The sequence below is a fragment of the Ctenopharyngodon idella genome, chromosome 13 (assembly GCF_019924925.1).
Source record: "Ctenopharyngodon idella isolate HZGC_01 chromosome 13, HZGC01, whole genome shotgun sequence".
Taxonomy (NCBI): Eukaryota; Metazoa; Chordata; class Actinopteri; order Cypriniformes; family Xenocyprididae; genus Ctenopharyngodon; species Ctenopharyngodon idella.
In genome coordinates, this window is record NC_067232.1 from 32,451,182 (window position 1) to 32,471,419 (window position 20,238).

Genomic DNA, 20,238 nt, shown 5'->3' on the forward strand with positions numbered 1-20,238 from the left:
CCACAAAGCATCAGCTCATGATAAGTCACCACCTGCATTCCACAACAGTTGTGCCCGCTCTGAGTGTTGTAAGAGTCACATCAGTGCCATTAGATGTCCTGCATGTAAATGTTCAGGAATCAATCAAGCATCTGTTTCCTTGTCAGTCTCAAGTACAGCTGGCTGATACAGTCACCTTCCATGGAACAAGGTACTCAAAAGGCATGATCATGGCCTATGATTGTACTGCTGGTCTTCCTGATTTTGCAGAGATTGTTCAAATTGCCCTTTTTGGGGGAAAAGGTGCATTTTATTGTGAAAACACTCATGTCCTGGTATGATGAACACTATCGTGGATTTCATCTTGAGAAGACCGATCACATAACTCTTGTTGAACAACAAAACCTTAGTGATGTTTGTCCTCTGTCAGCCTATATTGTTGCAGGAAAGCTCATGGTGACATTAAAGCGCCACATCTGTCTCCAGTGTTGAGTATGACTTTGTATAACATATTTGTTTCTTCTGTCTTTTTGACATGGAACCAACAGTCAGATTCCGGGTCCTCACTGATCACGAGGTCAAAAAACTTACACTCAACAGTGGCATACCCTCAACTGTGGATGAATTGGTTGCAGCCATCAAAGAACAATTTGCCATCACCACAGAAATCAGTCTTCAGTACAAAGATGAAGAGTTTGATAACTTTTTCACCCTAACGACCACAAAGGAACTCAAAGATAAAGACACACTGAAAGTAGTGTATGTACCGCTAAACATAACACTGACTTTCTCACACAACACTGAGCTGGCTTTGAGTCAAGGTAATGAGATTTATTTAAGAGATGGCACCCTACTGACATCACCCAGTGTCAAAGCGGATATCTTGGAGCGCCTGGCAGAGGCCATGTTTTGCTACACAGCGTACCCCAATGATGCCCAGAGGTCTGCAGTAGCACAGGCACTAATAGAAACGCATCCCTGTTTGAAGGAGCCTGGATCTTTTAATGGAATTTATGGGTGGCAACAAAGCCTGAAATACAAATGTGGAAACTATCGTACCAAACGTAAAGCAATGGGAAGCCCTGAACTCCTGATAAACTCAATGAAATACAAGATGGGAGATGACAGAAAACCTGCTAAATACATCAAGAAACCAAAAAGGGCAGAAGTAAATTACCTGCCTCAGCACCTTTCTGGTGAAACAGACAGCAGCCTTGAGAATGTGAGGCTTGGCCTAGTAGAAGCCAGCAAGAAAAGGGACGTCAAAAGCATAAATGACATGATGGCCAGGACATATAGCTGGAGAAGAATGGAAGTGGTTGTCCAGTCCCCAGATGTGGCAAAATTTAAAGAAAGATGGCCTGCCCTCTTTGAACCATTCCAGGTAAATGATTTATCACTGACATGCTGCTCACTCAGTTTTTTTTAAAAGGCAAATAATAGTGAACAAGGTTGTTTATGTGATGCTAGACACTTTTTGCTGAACACATACTGAAGACCCACCCCACATATTTTATGGAGTATTGGATTGCATAAAAATGAAAGGTTGCCAATTCTTTACACATCCTGAGTGTTCCAAAAACAGTCAAACAATTGATGTATTACAGATAAATGAAGAATTCCGAAGGTGTGCTGCAGTTCCACTAGAATCAGTGTTTATGTCCCAGCTGGACAAGTACACTCCAAAACTTCTCGACCTGTTTAGTGTGAAGGGTGGAGCGGTTGGTCAACGCATCAAGAACTTGTTAATGGAACTGATACAGGTGAGGTAAAAATGATAACAATGTTGCATGGGGCATATTAATACAATAGGTACTTTATTCTCTTGTCTTGCCTAATTGGGTGAATATTGCAAAAAATCATTTTTGTTTACAGCTCCTAATTAATTTTAAGGTTAAATATTAAAAAAATATATGTACAGTGGGTACGGAAAGTATTCAGACCCCCTTAAATTTTTCACTCTTTGTTATATTGCAGCCATTTGCTAAAATCATTTAAGTTCATTTTTTTTCCTCATTAATGTACACACAGCACCCCATATTGACAGAAAAACACAGAATTGTTGACATTTTTGCAGATTTATTAAAAAAGAAAAACTGAAATATCACATGGTCCTAAGTATTCAGACCCTTTGCTCAGTATTTAGTAGAAGCACCCTTTTGATCTAATACAGCCATGAGTCTTTTTGGGAAAGATGCAACAAGTTTTTCACACCTGGATTTGGGGATCCTCTGCCATTCCTCCTTGCAGATCCTCTCCAGTTCTGTCAGGTTGGATGGTAAACGTTGGTGGACAGCCATTTTTAGGTCTCTCCAGAGATGCTCAATTGGGTTTAAGTCAGGGCTCTGGCTGGGCCATTCAAGAACAGTCACGGAGTTGTTGTGAAGCCACTCCTTCGTTATTTTAGCTGTGTGCTTAGGGTCATTGTCTTGTTGGAAGGTAAACCTTCGGCCCAGTCTGAGGTCCTGAGCACTCTGGAGAAGGTTTTCGTCCAGGATATCCCTGTACTTGGCCGCATTCATCTTTCCCTCGATTGCAACCAGTCGTCCTGTCCCTGCAGCTGAAAAACACCCCCACAGCATGATGCTGCCACCACCATGCTTCACTGTTGGGACTGTATTGGACAGGTGATGAGCAGTGCCTGGTTTTCTCCACACATACCGCTTAGAATTAAGGCCAAAAAGTTCTATCTTGGTCTCATCAGACCAGAGAATCTTATTTCTCACCATCTTAGCAAACTCCATGCGGGCTTTCATGTGTCTTGCACTGAGGAGAGGCTTCCGTCGGGCCACTCTGCCATAAAGCCCCGACTGGTGGAGGGCTGCAGTGATGGTTGACTTTCTACAACTTTCTCCCATCTCCCGACTGCATCCCTGGAGCTCAGCCACAGTGATCTTTGGGCTCTTCTTTACCTCTCTCACCAAGGCTCTTCTCCCCCGATAGCTCAGTTTGGCCGGACAGCCAGCTCTAGGAAGGGTTCTGGTCAACCCAAACGTCTTCCATTTAAGGATTATGGAGGCCACTGTGCTCTTAGGAACCTTAAGTGCAGCAGAAGTTTTTTTGTAACCTTGGCCAGATCTGTGCCTTGCCACAATTCTGTCTCTGAGCTCTTCAGGCAGTTCCTTTGACCTCATGATTCTCATTTGCTCTGACATGCACTGTGAGCTGTAAGGTCTTATATAGACAGGTGTGTGGCTTTCCTAATCAAGTCCAATCAGTATAATCAAACACAGCTGGACTCAAATGAAGGTGTAGAACCATCTCAAGGATGATCAGAAGAAATGGACAGCACCTCAGTTAAATATATGAGTGTCACAGCAAAGGGTCTGAATACTTAGGACCATGTGATATTTCATTTTTTCTTTTTTAATAAATCTGCAAAAATGTCAACAATTCTGTGTTTTTCTGTCAATATGGGGTGCTGTGTGTACATTAATGAGGAAAAAAATGAACTTAAATGATTTTAGCAAATGGCTGCAATATAACAAAGAGTGAAAAATTTAAGGGGGTCTGAATACTTTCCGTACCCACTGTATATATAAGCTCTGTTGAATAGGTAGTACAGACCCACACTGATAATGGCATTGTATGTTTGTAGTTATATTGCCTGCAAGATTCAGTTTTTCATTATTCACTTACCAACTATAGGATCCAAGTACCTCTGTGGTGAAGAAGAGAGACGTGACTCTGAGATGCCTCATTGAATACATGGGAGAGAGTGGGCAAGAGCTCATCTCTGACTACTATGTAAGTATTGTTTAAAAAGCATAGTTTGACTTTTTTTGGGGAAAAGCACTTATTCCTCAGATATCAATCTTATGTCTGTCTGAGTTTAGTACGGCGCTGGAGTTGGGGATTGGTTAGCTTGTCTTAGAACAAATACTATAATTGGGTGGAAATGGCTAGTCTGGCTCTGTCAAAAGTTCAAAAACACACCTACAAACACCCAAATGTATGTGCAGGAACCAGTGTCCAACATTAACCTTTTGGTCTTCCAGTGGCTAGGAGACTTGATTTAAAAAAATACTGTCATATTTTTCAACTGCAGCTTCACAGAAGTAAAATCCTTGTTTTACATTAATGCAGGAGTCATAATCATCTGATGATATAACTGTAAGAGTGACATTTTCAGATACTTTTACTTAACCACACCTATGTGTTACCAGCTGAACCCCTCTCCCCTTTAAAGATTTAGGCCTTGGAGGTGACTTGTGTATGTGATGTAGTCTAGCAGGATTGTTGTGGCAAGTGAGTCTCTACTGAAAGTTGTACTATGAAGCCAGTTCAACAGGCCAGGCTTTTTGTGCAGGAGCTGGCTCGACCAAACTTAAAACCTTTAGTGAACTTTTAATGTGTGATTTTATTGAAGGCTTTTGAAGCTCGTTCTCTGTTGCCACTTATTGTTCTGTTTATGTCTCATACAGGGAAAAACAGAGAGCAGTGTCCACGAGGACTTGAAAATGCGCAATATGCAGATATATGTCTGCCGTGAACCAGATGCAGTGGGCGTCATCATTGAGGGAATCCCAGTGCTTACTGATCTTGGAAATCTGGCCAGGGCATGTTGCCTGCTTCTGGGGATGACATATGCTCTGAACCTGCAGTATCCACCACAACTCTGCAAAACATTTGAAGTGTTCCAAAGACTTTTTGTGGGACTTGACACACTGCACCCAAAGCCTTCCTACCGATTCATGACGCTAAAAAACAAAACTTCTGAGTTAGTTGGTCAAATGCCAGCCTCACACTCATAAATGGCAATCTTGTTGTGTTTTTCAGAGTTTTTCAGAAGATTGTTCTGAATGTTTAATTGTTCATTGGCTGCAGTTCAGAAGTTCTGTTATATAAACCATTTTATGGTAAAATGTTTTAATACATACTAAGATATACTGTACTGTGCCACTCGGTTCCCATCAGTGAGCTGAAGGAAGGCTGGAATCCATGCAGGCTCAACATGTTCAGGGTTTTGTGTTCTCGAGTCTCTCTGGTGTCGTCCACTCGTGAGGCGTTCAGATTTGACTCGAGTGCTGCGAGTCGCTCGGCTTTATACCGCGTGATCTTCAGCACCAGCAAGTTCATGAACTTTCCAGGTAGTTCCGGATTCGTCCAGTGGGGGGCAGAAGAGAGAACTGATGACGCCACACCTGTCACACTCTTATTTTAGATGAGGATTGGACATACTAGATATGTTAGACTATTCAGATTTAATAGACAGTGATGGCGTCATTTTCTTTTTAGATTATTACAAAACTTTTGACAAATTGGAACACGAGTTTTTATTTCAGGCTCTACAAAAATTGGCTTTGGCGATTCCTTTTGCAGGATGGTCCATTTGCTATACATAAACGGAAACAGCAAATTAAGTAATGGTACTTCACCTAGATTCTTTCTAAAATGAGGAGTTCGTCAAGGATGTCCAGTTTCCCCTTACTTATTCCTAATTGTAACAGTTCCTTAGCACACATATCAATAATAGTCAGTTAAAGGGTATCACAGCTGGCAACACTAAAATAAAAATTAGTCAATTAGCGGATGATACAGCTTTATTCTTGAATGATTCATCACAAATTCCATTGGCTTTGGGTTCTTCAGTCTTTTTCTGAAGCTTCGGGATTAAATTTAAACTTTAATAAATGCAAATCTTGGTATACTAATTACTAAAGATGAACATAGGTGTTCAGCAAACTTCAAAGCTATTATTACCAAAATTATTACACAAAGGGATCTGTCACTAAAAGGTCATATGTCATATTAAACTCATAGAATAATGGTGGTCTGAATTTTATTGATTTTGATTCTCTGGTTTATGTATGCTTTTTAAAAACTGTAATTACTCCTCAGTATCTACTGCATCCTTTCCTAAACCTTGTGATATTCCTGTTGGTCAAATTTGTTTCTCTGAGTCAAAAGTCAAAAATTATAAAATAAGATCTTTATTTCTTAAGAATTTGATTTCCGTTCCACTTGTGATTTCCTTTTGGAATAATTTGTTTGTTAACCTTAATTGGAAAAAAAAATCTGGTCATTTGATGAAAGACTGCAGAGACCTTCTGTCATCAAATTAAGACCAGGAATGTGTAATAAGAAAAACTGTTTTTGATTTCAATTTGACTTCAAGGGGACCTATAATGCCCCATTTTACAAGATGTAGTATAAGTCTCTGGTGTCCCCAGAATGTGTCTGTGAAGTTTCAGCTCAAAATACCCCACAGATCATTTATTATAGCTTGTCAAATTTGCCCCTTTTGGGTGTGAGCAAAAACACTGCGTTTTTGTGTGTGTCCCTTTAAATGCAAATGAGCTGCTGCTCCCAGCCTGCTTCCCAGAAGAGGGCGGAGCTTTAACAGCTCATGCTTCGGTTGCTCAACAACAACAAAGCTGGAGAATCTCACGCAGCCAAAATGAGGATTGTCAGTAACGGTGTTCAGCCTTACATTGTTCAAACCGGAGTCGGACACTGATGGAGAGACTCAGGAAGAAGTTACAACATTTAGAATGAAACTGGACGTTTCTGAACGGTTAGTGGATAAATTTATGTAGTTGCTGTGGAGTTGATTCAACTCATCGACTAGCATGTGCCGTCATGTTAATCTTTGTGCAAATCCAGTGTTGAATTGACCCTCGTTTGTGAAGCAGTCCGGCGTAAAATGACAGCATGATAACAACACTCTACTACAACAACTCTTCCTCTTCTCTAAAGCAGCCCAACATGGCCTCACCCCCTTTGTTGCGTGTTCTCGGAAGATGCTCGTTGTAGATCCTACCAGCCGTTTGTTGTAGTCCTTAAACAGATTTCTGTAAAAGAAAATATCTCCCTTTGCATTGAACTTTGAGCGTCGTAACTTTACAGATGTTGTTTATGCTCAAACAGCAACATTACATACTAACTAAAGTTAAAAAAGTTTAATAATCAAGGACCCCTTTCAGGTACTACGCAACATAATTTCAATACATTAATGAAAAACAAGCAAAACACAATATAGCTCATTTATTTGGGTGTTCCAGTTGTCAGTAGACATGTTTCGTCACTGAATTTCACACAAACAAAGTGAACATTCATCACAGTTGAACTGAAACTTCTTACAGACAGTCTTATATATATTGTATCTTTATCTTTGCAATAAGAGAGTAACAGATCTTACACTAGCCATGAAAACAAAACGTAATGCTTTGCGCTGCAGTTAAGACTGAGGGACTCTAAAAATGTCACACCATTCTTGTACATTCATAAGAAACAGCCTGTGCTGGAAGCAGTAGAGAGGCTGGAGGGGTCGAGGGTCGGATTTCTGCATGCATCGCTTGGGTCGTCCTACAGCGGACGCTCTGAAAAGGCTGTGTAGCTCTTCACTCGTGCAAAAAACAGAGGCGTGTACATTTTATCCACATCGAATGCAGTGACAACTGTCTCTCCAGTTGATCTAAGGGAGGAAAGGAAAAGGAGTTTAGAAAAGATTTACACAATTCACACAAATGCTCACTGCCTACTGACTGTTCTGGATCAAATTTAGCACTCTTTCAAGCAGTGACATCACTTAAACTCAACAGCACCAAGACACAATTGTTATGGGCCAAAAGACTAGACTGTATCAATCCGTCACATGACCCACGGAAATGTTCCTGGACCCCTGCGATGAAAGTCCTGTGTTTGACCGATAGTATTTTATTTTCTACACTGAAAAAAAAAGTGTGTTGAATTTACATGATTTAATAGTGTACATCGGTCCCACATGAATCAATTAAGTTATACATATATAATTTGTTAATATAAATTCAACATGATGAAATTAAGTAATTTTTAAGTGATCCAATTAAGTAGTGAATTTTGTAAGGTTCATCGATTCGTGATTCATTCTTTCAAAACATCTACTCATCCAATAAGTTCTTTCATTCAATTCAACTTCATATATGTTACATGATTGATTCATTAGACTTGACTATAATAGTCAACAGCCTATTAGCTAACAATAGCACACACACTAGCACATTAAATATTAGCTTTCAGCTCAAAGCTGAACTTGAATATGAAGCACCAGTCCACAGCCTAAGCAAATGCCCCACTCTTCTCTACAATGGTAACCCAGTGAAATTTAAAACATTCTAATAATTGCAATAAAAGTGAACACTGAACACTATCAAGCATCCCCCGTTTTCATCTTACAGCAAAACACATAAATTAACATCAAATTTTTAAACATTTTATCTCTTTATCCAGCCATATGCAATGCATGATGGGAACTAACAAGCACCGCCCATTTTCAGTTAACTGAACAAAATTCATTCATGTAATAGACCTGGTGCTTTCACGATCGGATAGCTATCCAATCAGAGAAAACGCATGAAGTGACCAAGTGTAAATAGGCCCAAAGACGCGGATCTTTAGGAAGTTTTATTCGTCCACATTCTTCACAACTTCCCATTCTTTTCTCCTCTTCTTATCACAAGTAAAGCAGTAAAGACTTACATCGCTTCTCTTGTGACTCATCGACTGAAAATTGCAACCAAAAGCTGCACAATCAGGCATCATATATTATATTCCGAGTTGTGTTGCGGTAAAAATAGCCATAGAGTAATGTAAGTAGCTGACAGAGTGCAACCATTTGACGTAATCGACATAGAACGCAAACAAAATGGCGCCGCCCATTGTCCAAATATGTCATGGATTTTTTAAATAACATAAATCTTTCATATGTTTTCTACTACATATTTCAGTAAGAGACATCATTTACACTATATTAAGCCATACAAGTCTTAATACCAGGGGTTCCCTTTAAGAACTTCCGCTATAATATAATCCAGCTGGAAATCTTCTGGTGAAATGTCACTTGTTGGTGTGTCGGTATCTTCAATGACCTGAGGTAGCTTTAACAGCATCAATAGTGTAATACTTAGTTTATAATCAGAATATAGTCACTTGAATAGTCAGGCCTAGTGTTCATTTAGTTATTTAAACATAAGACAACATAAAAAAGACATCTCAGTAGTTTCCAAAATTCAGTTCAACCATCAGGTTTCATACTGTTGTGTGAAAAAAAGTATCTAGATTCATTGAATAAAATTTGAGTTTTCACAAGTGTGCTGAAATCATTGAGATTGTGCTGCACTGACTGACAGCTTCTGAAGGGAGAGCGTGGTGATCGCTTTCTGTGCAATTCATTCACAAGAAAAGTTATTGTTTCTCATGAGATTTTGTGTGAGTACTTCATACTTCACCATGACAGTTTATTTTTAAACCTAGTTTATAATGTTTAATATTTATTCAAAAGCAAAATGGAGTGAAAAAATATTACAGGAAATAGCTAATAAATGCTCCTCTGCCGCCATCTGTTGGTTATAGGGTAATTAATTTTTTTTTTTTTTTTTTTAAATATAAGTGTTTTCTATTAAATGTTGATAGATTTGTAGGATTCCCTACATCTTGAAAAGGATGGATGAACAAATAATGTTTTTGGTCATCACATTAAAAATGACATTTGAAGTGCTGGAAAAATGTTGCGTGTGCATGTCTAATTAAAAACGATCGGTCATTTTCTAAAAATTCACATGTATATGCTTTATAAACACAAATGATCGCCTTGCGAGTGCTTCCGTCTTCCGTATTCTTCAAAAAGCTTATGCTGTAGGCCTATCTCCTACGCCTTTCCTATTCTACTTATGGAAAAAATGGAACTGGCACTGCGTTCGTTCCGTAAGTTGAATAGGGAAGGTGTAGGACATACAGCGTAAGCTTTTTGAAGGATACGGAAGACGGGAAGTTGAATAGGGAAGGTGTAGGACATACAGCGTAAGCTTTTTGAAGGATACGGAAGACGGAGCACTCGAAAGGCCTTATTTGTGTTTATAAAGCATATACATTTGAATTTTTAGAAAATGACCGATCGTTTTGCTAGATAAGACCCTTATTCCTTGTGTAACCCCTTTTTCTGGTTATTTTTTGCCTCGACCCTTCTGGAAAGGACCACACGGAGACGTACGCTGAGCTCACTCACGTTTATTGGAATAAATGAAATGACACCATACAGACGTGAAATATAGTCCATCCGGTCACATAACATTCTCCTCAAAAGCTTAATGCAACTCTTTTCACCAGTTCAACTATCAATAAATCGTTTTTTTCAATAATTAAGAGCTCAGTTTCTTTTTGTTTTGTTTTTTCCTGAACATAGAAAACGTAACATTATACAAACATTAGTACATCATACCTGGAATAAATGAAATGACACCATACAGACGTAAAATATAGTCCATCCGGTCACATAACTGTCAAAAATAAATACACATGAGGAAACAAGCAACGAGAAAACAGAGACAGAAACACAACGAACACCAGGTGCTCCCAATGCACTCAACAGTGAGCTCGGCATAAACATCAGTCACCCGTCAACTCCATCTCTCATGACTCAAACATGAAACACAATACTTTCAAAAGAACAACCCTGATCCCAAAGAGAAATAAAAACATCTATGACAACACTTTATTTCGATTCGACCGGAGAGAGATTTGACCATTCTCCTCAAAAGCTTAATGCGACTGCGGAGAAAATGGCCGACTTCACTGATAGATTACCCTATTCACCTGTAGGTGTCCCCATATCCCCTTCTTTTAGATGTACTTGATACATTCTATTCAATTAATATTTTAGAATTATTGTACAAGATAAACAAACATTTTGGCACGATTTTCTTTTCCCCGTTACACTCGTCTGGTATCGTTTAAAGCCCTTTGAAGCTGCACTGAAACTGTAATTTTGACCTTCAACAGTGGAGTCCATTGAAGTCCACTATAAGGAGAATAATCCTGGAATGTTTTCATCAAAAACCTTGATTTCTTTTCGACTGAAGAAAGAAAGACATGAACATCTTGGATGACATGGGGGTGAGTAAATCAGGAAATTTTCATTCGGAAGTGAACTAATTCTTTAACACCCTGTTCTGGATCGGGACAAACCTCCACAATATCATCCACCTTCCAGACACAACCGGACTTAGTTGGAGGAAAGCCGTCTTAAAGTGTCTGGAGTGCGTGCGGTCCCGATCCAGAACCCCGCCAGACCCAGAGCCCAGCCCGTCACCACCGCGATCGACGACGCCTGAGCCCCCCGCAGACTTCGACGATTGAGCCTGCGCCTGAGGATGGGAAGGCGGAACTCAACATCGCCCCGGAGCCGAAGCACCTCGGAGAATCCGACCAGGGGTGTGAGCCGACATCACCGTACATCGCCGTGGGAGTCCTCGAGGAGTTCGGGGGGATGGAAGCGAAGCACTTATCAATTCATGTAATTAATTCGAGTGTATTTGGGTCTGATTCTCACCTTATTGATGAACAGGAATTGTAATTTGCGAGTAAAGCTGCAAATTCCTCCATTATTGTCAGCTGTAATAATCCTCTGATACGAGCTATTGTAAATCATATATTAGGCATTATCTTAGCGAAAGTGCATTTCTTCCTGTTTTCTTCCATTCAAAAACACGGAACGTTAAAGAGCAATGTGAGTGCGGGCCAGTGGGGGAGGGGGGACAATCGTGCTCGGGTTCGGTTCAAGGCAACCGTGCCTAGTGTGAGTATTACACCCTTAATTTTTAGATAGAGTATCCCTTGACAACAGTTGAAAGCCTCAGAAACTAAGCAGCACCAAAGGCCTACTTTAAAGGTTTGCCTGATTCTGCCAGTGGATCTGTATATTTGTATTGATGGTGATTATTTGGCAAAAAATATTGTAACACTTCACAACAAGTTTCCATTTGTTGTTGTTAGTTGACATTAACAAATGGGAACTTATGTTACTAAAAATATTATAATATCTGTTCCACTGAGATTTCCTGTATGCATTGATGGATGTGAAGATTGAAAAGTGAAAAGTGGCACAGAATCAATCCAACATCAGGCCTGTGCCAATGTGGCAACAAAAAGAAAGGAGGAGCAGTTTGCAAGGATGTGGTTTAACATTTTCATAAAAGATAACATGCAGCTACACGTCTAGAGCTGTGCACATCACTGTAAATAAGTCTGCAGACTCTGAAAGTTGCATACATCGAAGTGAATTCAAACCAGTTGCAGGTAGGCTGTTATTCCTGATTTTATGGTGGGATTCAAGAAAAGTAAGAAGCTCAGCAAGTCGTTTTGTCTTTAATCATGTGCCACAGATGTTGTCTTGACTTGGAAATGTTTTCATATGTTGTGTTTTAATGCTCTCTGAGGTAGACCTCTAACAAGTTGAGGGTGGTGAAAGCTTAATTTTGTTTAAACTAACAATTGGACAATTACATTACAAGCTATAAATTACATCAAATAATTCAAGCTAACATAACAATAAAATGAATAAAGGAAGTTATGAAAGAAGAGTGAATGTTGGAGTAAGGATGTGGAGATGTCGGTGAAAGCAGCAGAGACGGAGAGAGTGAAATAAAAAGAAAACAGAAAACGGTGTTAATGGACATTTTGAACTATGCAGATGTTTTAAATGGAGAGATACTATACAACAATAATTACACATTTTAGATTCACCTTGTTAATGTTTGTGTACACTCTTAAAAAAAAAAGTTACAAAAGGGCAGTTTTTCATAGCAATACAATAGAACCATTTTTGCTAAAGAACCTTTCAGTCAACAGTTCTTAAAATAACTACTTTTTTTCTTTATGCGAAGAATATTTTAATCATCTAAAGCATCTTCCCACTTAGTTATAAAGAATCTTTAGTGCAATGAAAAAGTTCCATGGTTGTAAAAGGTTCTTCATACATCCATCAATCCCCCTATAGAGCCGTTTTCTGGTTGCATTTGCACCGCCAGTAGGAACTCTGTAGTTATGTAAGTCGTGCTTGTTGTTGAGAATTTTATTTTGACATTTTTATTTGATGGTGCTGAGCAGTTCCGTGCACAAGGGGTTGGTCTTGAGCCCTTGCCCATTTGATCTTGAAAGTGAAAGTGCCCTTTGTGGTTGCCCCACGTTCCCATTTCTCCCGCCCCCCGAATGCGATTTTGACCACTATAATGCTGAGTTACACCCTACTCTGAAGTAGGAGATAATTCATTTCCTCCAAAAGGTGTTTCTAGAACTAAAATCGTTCCCAGTTCCTGCAGTACAAACATGCCAAAAAGTGGGTTTATTCATTAGTTCTAAGTACCAGAGGTGGGTAGAGTATCCAAAAACTGTACTCAAGTAAAAGTACAAGTACACATAGAAATAGAAATATATATATATATATATATATATATATATATATATATATATATTAGGGGTGTAACGGTACACAAAAATGACGGTTCGGTACGTACCTCGGTTTTGAAGTCACGGTTCGGTAGGGGTTCGGTACAGCAGGGTGAGAAAACAAAACATTTTTTTCTCTCTCTCTTTTTTTTTTTATTAAGCAATGTTTTACTGAACCAACTGTGTCTCTGTCTTCAATTATAATTAAAATTTTCTTAAGGATAAAAAAATCTATCTCTGCTAATGCTGTAAACTACAGGGAGGCCTTACTTGCACATTACTATAATAAAGGATACAATTAACAAAAGATCCCAAATTATTAAATTCAGTTGCTATTTATTTTTTAGACATAATCATCAACACTCAAATAATAATAAAAAATGTATGTATTGCAAGCATGTAAATTACACATACAGCAGTTTTTGCATTAACTTCTGTTTCTCCAATTCGTTGTTGAAATATAATCATTTACACAGTGGCTGTCATAACTTGTTTTCATGACAGATTCATTTAGGCCTTACATTAACAGGTTAAGTTAAATATAATTAATATACAGGCTAATATAGTGCATTTATTTAGCGAAACAGTTCATTTCTCTATCGAACTAACAAGCTGTTGACAGCTGTTAATGGCTTTTCTGAGGTAAATGTAATACTACATGAAAAACATTACAAACTGTTTTACTGACATGTTTCCACGGTTGAAACACTAATTGAGAGATTACACAAGATACGATACGTTTCAGTAAGTTGTACTATATCTTTCAACATACCTTCATGTTCATTCTGTAGTAGTGAAAAGAAATGAACATGAAGGCTCTGCGCTGCCGTTTGAACTGAGCGATCTGTCACGCCACATCAAAAAGCGTCAAAACCGCAGTTATTGTTTGAATCTCCTGATAAAATGGACAGAATTTGAAAGATGGCACTTTGTTTCTTATCAAAAGTAACAAAACACAGAACTTATTGTGATTATTTGTCGTTATTGCTGGTTAAAATAGGTTAGGCTAAAAAGCATTACTGTGCGTGCCCCCTTTTGGTTTGGAGTGTTGATCGCCTGTATTCTTCAACATACTGCATGAACCGTACCATGACAGTTCGGGATGAACACATGTACACCCCTAATATATATATATATAAATACACAACACAATACAATAGCATGTTATTATTTAGATAGATATTTAAATTATTATTATCATAATTAGATATCTTTGCAACAAACACAGAAGAGACAATCGAATCATTGCATGTCCTTTGCTTTGTATAATAATAACGTATACTACATTTGAGAGAAAACTCTTTACATGTGCTCACGCTGATAACAGCTGAACATCTAAACACAAACAATGATCAAATGCACATTGACACATCTTCTTCCGTTTGTTCTCCAAAATGTAATCAAATGTATATTTCTGCATGCGCATGTAAACTGGTTAACTCTGTCTACGCAAAAAAGGTGTTAATTTTCAAGACGAACAGGTTGCTGGCGCCACCACTGCACAATAGGTTATGGAAAGCCAAACAAATCACAATTTGCGTGCTTTTGACCACCGTATAAATATTAAAACGGCGTTTTCATAACGCTGTTAGGTGGTAAATAAGCGCCATCAGGGGTTAAGTAAACGCCACACGCCGCCACGCGTTAAAATAACGTCACTCACTGAAAGACGTTAGCTGTGTCCCTATTCAGGGGCTGTGCACTTCGGAGTGCATTAAAGGGGTGGGGCTTTGGAGTGGAGGGTTGCCAGGTCTGCGCAACAAAACCATCCCAAAAGTATCGTAATCACAGCAGAAATTACTACGGCTCATTTACAAATAAATTACATTCCAAATATAATATATACAACTTCTGCATTTCATTTTTAACTTGCATCACAAAAATAAGCTGTACAGAAATTAGGATGTTTCATTGACAAAGTGACATTTTAATAATATTTATATCAACACATTTTAATGTACACATTCACCGCCTTTGAAGTGCGATTGTCACCGCGGCGCGAGGAGGGCTGACGTAATTCAAGAGCGACTTCAAATGCACCCTCTCCGTTTCCCCATGGAATGAAGCGTCCATCTCAAGACACTTCGCGGTCTACCCTATCCCACAATTCATTGCGCGCCGGTGATGACAGGAGTACTGTGTGAATTCACATAAATGCCCCGTGTTCACCAATATATAGTCTAATATCTAAATCAAACTGTAATGTCCATGATGTCCAAAACGTCATTTTTTCCATAAAAACAATATTTGTCTCTGAGATGGAGTGCAGTTGAATAAAATTCTAAAGTACTGTACTTTAAATTTAGACTTAAATAAAGCTTAACTACAGAGTAAATGTATAAATATGAATGTGTCTATTTTCACAGTTAACGTTTCATTTAACATAAAAAACAAACAAGGTTAAATAGTTGCTAACGATATACATTACACAGTTTCACCATGCATATTTTGGTCCAGTGTCCCGTCGTCGCCGGCAGTGAAGCATGTGAAAACTCAATAGAAAGTCATAAAACTTTAAAATGCACACATAAACGTCAACTGTCAGCTGTTTGTCACACAGCCGCTAGCCATGTATTGACACTCGGCTCATTGTTGCCACGTCTGGGATTGGGATACTTTTACACTTGTGCTGTGATTACGCTACTTTTGGGATGGTTTTGTTGCACAGACCTGGCAACCCTCCACTCCAAAGCCCCACCCCTTTCATGCACTCCGAAATGCATAGCCCCTGAATAGGCCCTTTTCACAATGACGTCAGTTAACTTCCGCCTATCCGCAAAGCAGTGGATCCGTAGTTCCGTATTATCTTTGCAATGTTGTGTCCTTGAATTGCTGTCAGAATTTTATCACAATAATTGTGCGTCCACACAAATTTGTTAGCCTATTTGGAATAACAAGAATATTGTCTTTAAAAACAAATCTTTATTTTTAGAAACTGGTAGGCTATGATAACGGTATTGTTCTTGTGAGATTTATTTACAAGTAACCTAATGGACACCTGAAAGTAGCACATCCACATATACTCCAAAGAATTAATGGTGTGAAGATTTTAGATCATTTTACATCATACCAATTTAAACTGAACTGGTGCAATATATTAAGATTGTATAATTTGTAAGAAGTGTATTGAAAATACAAAACGGAATGTGTTCATTTAATGTTATTCCCTGGAGAAATAATTTGATTTTGTTCATTTAATGCTGCTATCACAATGAGTACTGTTGTAAATCCTTTGTATATTTTTGTATGCGACAGTCTTGTTCTGCAATAAAGAGATGAATGATGATGATGTTTTTTTACTATGGTAAAATGCCATGTACAGGAGTCAGTTTTTACAACATTAACAGTCTTCATGTAGAAATAGTATTACAGGTGCTGGTCATATAATTAGAATATCATCAAAAAGTTGATTTATTTCACTAATTCCATTCAAAAAGTGAAACTTGTATATTATATTCATTCATTACACACAGACTGATATATTTCAAATGTTTATTTCTTTTAATTTTGATGATTATAACTGACAACTAAGGAAAATCCCAAATTCAGTATCTCAGAAAATTAGAATATTACTTAAGACCAATACAAAGAAAGGATTTTTAGAAATCTTGGCCAACTGAAAAGTATGAACATGAAAAGTATGAGCATGTACAGCACTCAATACTTAGTTGGGGCTCCTTTTGCCTGAATTACTGCAGCAATGCGGCGTGGCATGGAGTCGATCAGTCTGTGGCACTGCTCAAGTGTTATAAGAGCCCAGGTTGCTCTGATAGTGGCCTTCAGCTCTTCTGCATTGTTGGGTCTGGCATATCGCATCTTCCTCTTCACAATACCCCATAGATTTTCTATGGGGTTAAGGTCAGGTCAGAACCTGTAATACTTTTTACAGGATTCATTGATAATAAAAAGTTAAAAAGAACAGCATTTATTCAAAATAGAAATCTTTTCTAACAATATCACTTTAATATCACATTTTATCAATTTCACACAGGCTTCCTGTGTGCGCAGGAACGCCTAAAGTGATGTGCAAAAAGTGTAACATACATCCTTATTTCACAGCAGAGAAGAACTGCTTTTTGAAGTTTTGTACAGAGTGAAATCTCCTTACGTGAAGTGCATTATATGATATGACTCACTACATGATACAAACCTATGCATGTATCAAATTCAGTATATCAATGTCTTTCAAGTGTTTTTCCCTTTTTACTTAATGATTTCTTGACATTAAGTAACGTGCACTTCCCACAACAACATGCTGAAACAACAACACAGAGAATTCACAACATTTTATTACAATAGAGTTCTCATTATAAAGTTATGTAAATGACAGTCCCAGTAGTTATTAATCTTGTGCATTGCTGTTTGGCTGCCAGTGGTGTGGTCCCTTCTGATTGAAGCCAACCATTTATTCCACCGATCTAACTCCTTAGGGATCGAATAAAATTGTAGTTCAGGGTTTCTCTGACGACTGTTATTACAGCTAACAGCACAACAAAATGTTGCAAAACATTTTTTAAACGGAAAAGGTGGTGCATTGAACACCCTGTTCTGATGACACAAGAGTTGCAACTATGGCAGCTGAGAACATTCTTTGTGTTCTTTTGGAAAGAATTTTTGGAGCCTGATGAAATCAGTATAAATACGTGTTTAATACTGACAAAATACACTTGATGTTACAGTCACTGCCCTTGCCGTCCAGAATAAAAGAGAACATCCCAATCGAGTGAAGGGATTTGTGGAAACTGTGGTTCCTAATTATTGTGATCCAACATTTGCCTCGCATTTCAGGATAAAAAGACAAACATTTCAGGTTAAGGATAATCCACTTCTTACCTCCGAGACATGACTATATTATTATTATTATTTAGCATTAGGCTTATCATTATTGCTGATCACTATTATTGTGCTATGATATTGTAATATTTACCATTATATAATCAGAGGAGTATAGAAAAGTTTATGAAAGTGTCACTCCACAATACAATAGCAAAATATATAAATATGTGTAGTATTTTTATGTAAAGCATTTAATTACCATTGTGTATGAAATTTGGTATATAAATAAACTTGCCTTGCAATGAAGCTAAAAATATATACAACTACATCATCATGTTGATATGCTGTATTTTTACTATAAAATATCTTCTAATATCTTCAATTGTTCCATATACCGAGCTGCAGCGGACACATTTGTAAACGACTTTACTTGGACCTATCTCTTTAATACCGCGTGGTTTACATACATGTTGCTGCTGATTGGGCTGACATTTTTGACACACCCACCAAACAAGAGAAAATGTATCTCAAACCCCGTTGCACATGTCGTTCAACCCGGAAACCGTAGCAAAACGTTGCACATGAAGGTGTAGAGAAGCCTTTTGTCAGTTATTTTATTTTATTTTCCATGTTCAGAAATTCTTTTCGTTGCCTCAGAGCAACATTGTGCTATAAAGGGGTACTTTTTGAGGATGTTTTGCACAATACCTCACATTGGCAATAATATGTTACAAGAAGGGAAGATGCAGGCTTCCTGTGTGCGCAGGAACGCCTAAAGTGATGTGCAAAAAGTGTAACATACATCCTTATTTCACAGCAGAGAAGAACTGCTTTTTGAAGTTTTGTACAGAGTGAAATCTCCTTACGTGAAGTGCATTATATGACATGACACACTACATGATACAAACCTATGCATGTATCAAATTCAGTATATCAATGTCTTTCAAGTGTTTTTCCCTTTTTACTTAATGATTTCTTGACATTAAGTAACGTGCACTTCCCACAACAACATGCTGAAACAACAACACAGAGAATTCACAACATTTTATTACAATAGAGTTCTCATTATAAAGTTATGTAAATGACAGTCCCAGTAGTTATTAATCTTGTGCATTGCTGTTTGCCTGCCAGTGGTGTGGTCCCTTCTGATTGAAGCCAACCATTTATTCCACCGATCTAACTCCTTAGGGATCGAATAAAATTGTAGTTCAGGGTTTCTCTGACGACTGTTATTACAGCTAACAGCACAACATATTCCAGGCATATTGTAACCTTGTTGTGAACCTTCTGGGAGTGTTTCATTGACCTTCCTCTGGTAGTTGTAGCTGCTGTGACCATAGACTGAAACAGGTTGCGCAGCTGTGACCGAACACAAAAATGGCAGCGATAAAGCACAGTGACGTCACATGAAACCCATGAATAGAGTTCTATCTTATATAAAGAGGCTTATAAATTATCTAGTGCTTTTAGACATAAATACTTATTTTTATTGAGTTGTGGATTTGGATTTATACTTAGACATTCTCAAAGACTACTTTTTGTCAAAGTTTAGATTATTTTTGTTTGAAATGTTGATTTGAAGTGTCAGATTTGCATTAATTTTACTACAGTCAAACCTGAACACAGAGGACATTTTGTTACACATAACAGCAAAATTCAATAAAAAAATGTAACAAAAATGAACAGGTATGCTTTATCACAGCTTTATAAATCTGGGTATGATCTGATTTCAACATCTTATTTGAGTCTTTTGGCTCAATTTGACCATATTGTTACAGCCACACCAGTTCATGTGTGTGTATAATAGTGTGTTGTGTGTGTGTGTGTCTCTGCATGTGTGTAAATGAATGTGTGTTTGAGTGGGTGTGTCTGTTTTGTACTCTCGATGTTTTAGAGTGTAACCTCTTCCTTGCTGTTTTTTTTTTTTTACTGCTTTGTGGCTGAATTGTTGTTTTTATTTCACACTTTTTGCAAAAGTGTGCTAGTTCATATATGTGTGTGTGTGTGTGTGTGGGGGGGGGGGGGGGGGGGGGGGGGGCTATTCTGCACTCTTGACATTTTAGAGTGTCCCCCCTTCATTGCTGTGCACTTTTGTCTGCACAGTGGCTGAATTGTAGTTTGTACCACCAAAAGTTTCTCTGAGTTTTTAATTTTTTGTATTTCCCATTCATTTCCTATGGTGGTCATTTTTCATTTTTTTTTACAACCCTTTAACATATTCAAATCATGTCCATGAGCACAACCACACTCCGTATGCATATAGTAGCCTATTGTCACGAA

General features: G+C 38.1%; 3 protein-coding genes across 15 annotated transcripts in view; 2 read left to right on the forward strand and 1 right to left on the reverse strand.

Moving 5' to 3' along the window:
* The first annotated feature begins 237 nt into the window (after nucleotides 1-237).
* Nucleotides 238-20,238, forward strand: part of LOC127524567 (uncharacterized) — a 121,992-nt gene continuing 101,991 nt past the window's right edge. Inside the window, exons 1-4 of one of the 2 annotated variants that reach the window (XM_051916194.1) lie at nucleotides 238-1,363; nucleotides 1,587-1,742; nucleotides 3,628-3,726; nucleotides 4,404-5,996. In XM_051916194.1, coding sequence (XP_051772154.1) covers nucleotides 515-1,363; nucleotides 1,587-1,742; nucleotides 3,628-3,726; nucleotides 4,404-4,733 — 1,434 coding nt within the window. In that variant the 5' untranslated portion in view covers nucleotides 238-514 and the 3' untranslated portion in view covers nucleotides 4,734-5,996. Of the gene's footprint in view, nucleotides 1,364-1,586; nucleotides 1,743-3,627; nucleotides 3,727-4,403; nucleotides 5,997-20,238 lie in introns of those variants that run through there. The other variant, XM_051916195.1, reaches the window with a different exon arrangement.
* Nucleotides 6,952-20,238, reverse strand: part of fbxo9 (F-box protein 9) — a 165,845-nt gene continuing 152,558 nt past the window's right edge. For both annotated transcript variants that reach the window (XM_051916208.1, XM_051916203.1), the window contains exon 13: nucleotides 6,952-7,396. In XM_051916208.1, the coding sequence (XP_051772168.1) occupies nucleotides 7,288-7,396 (109 nt within the window). In that variant the 3' untranslated portion in view covers nucleotides 6,952-7,287. The remainder of the gene's footprint in view (nucleotides 7,397-20,238) is intronic.
* Nucleotides 11,921-20,238, forward strand: part of LOC127524571 (uncharacterized) — a 92,229-nt gene continuing 83,911 nt past the window's right edge. For 4 of the 11 annotated variants that reach the window (XR_007933093.1, XR_007933088.1, XR_007933092.1 and 1 more), the window contains exon 1: nucleotides 11,921-12,033. The gene's annotated coding sequence lies outside the window, so the exon portion shown is untranslated. The remainder of the gene's footprint in view (nucleotides 12,034-20,238) is intronic. The other 7 variants (XR_007933094.1, XR_007933087.1, XR_007933086.1 and 4 more) reach the window with 3 other exon arrangements.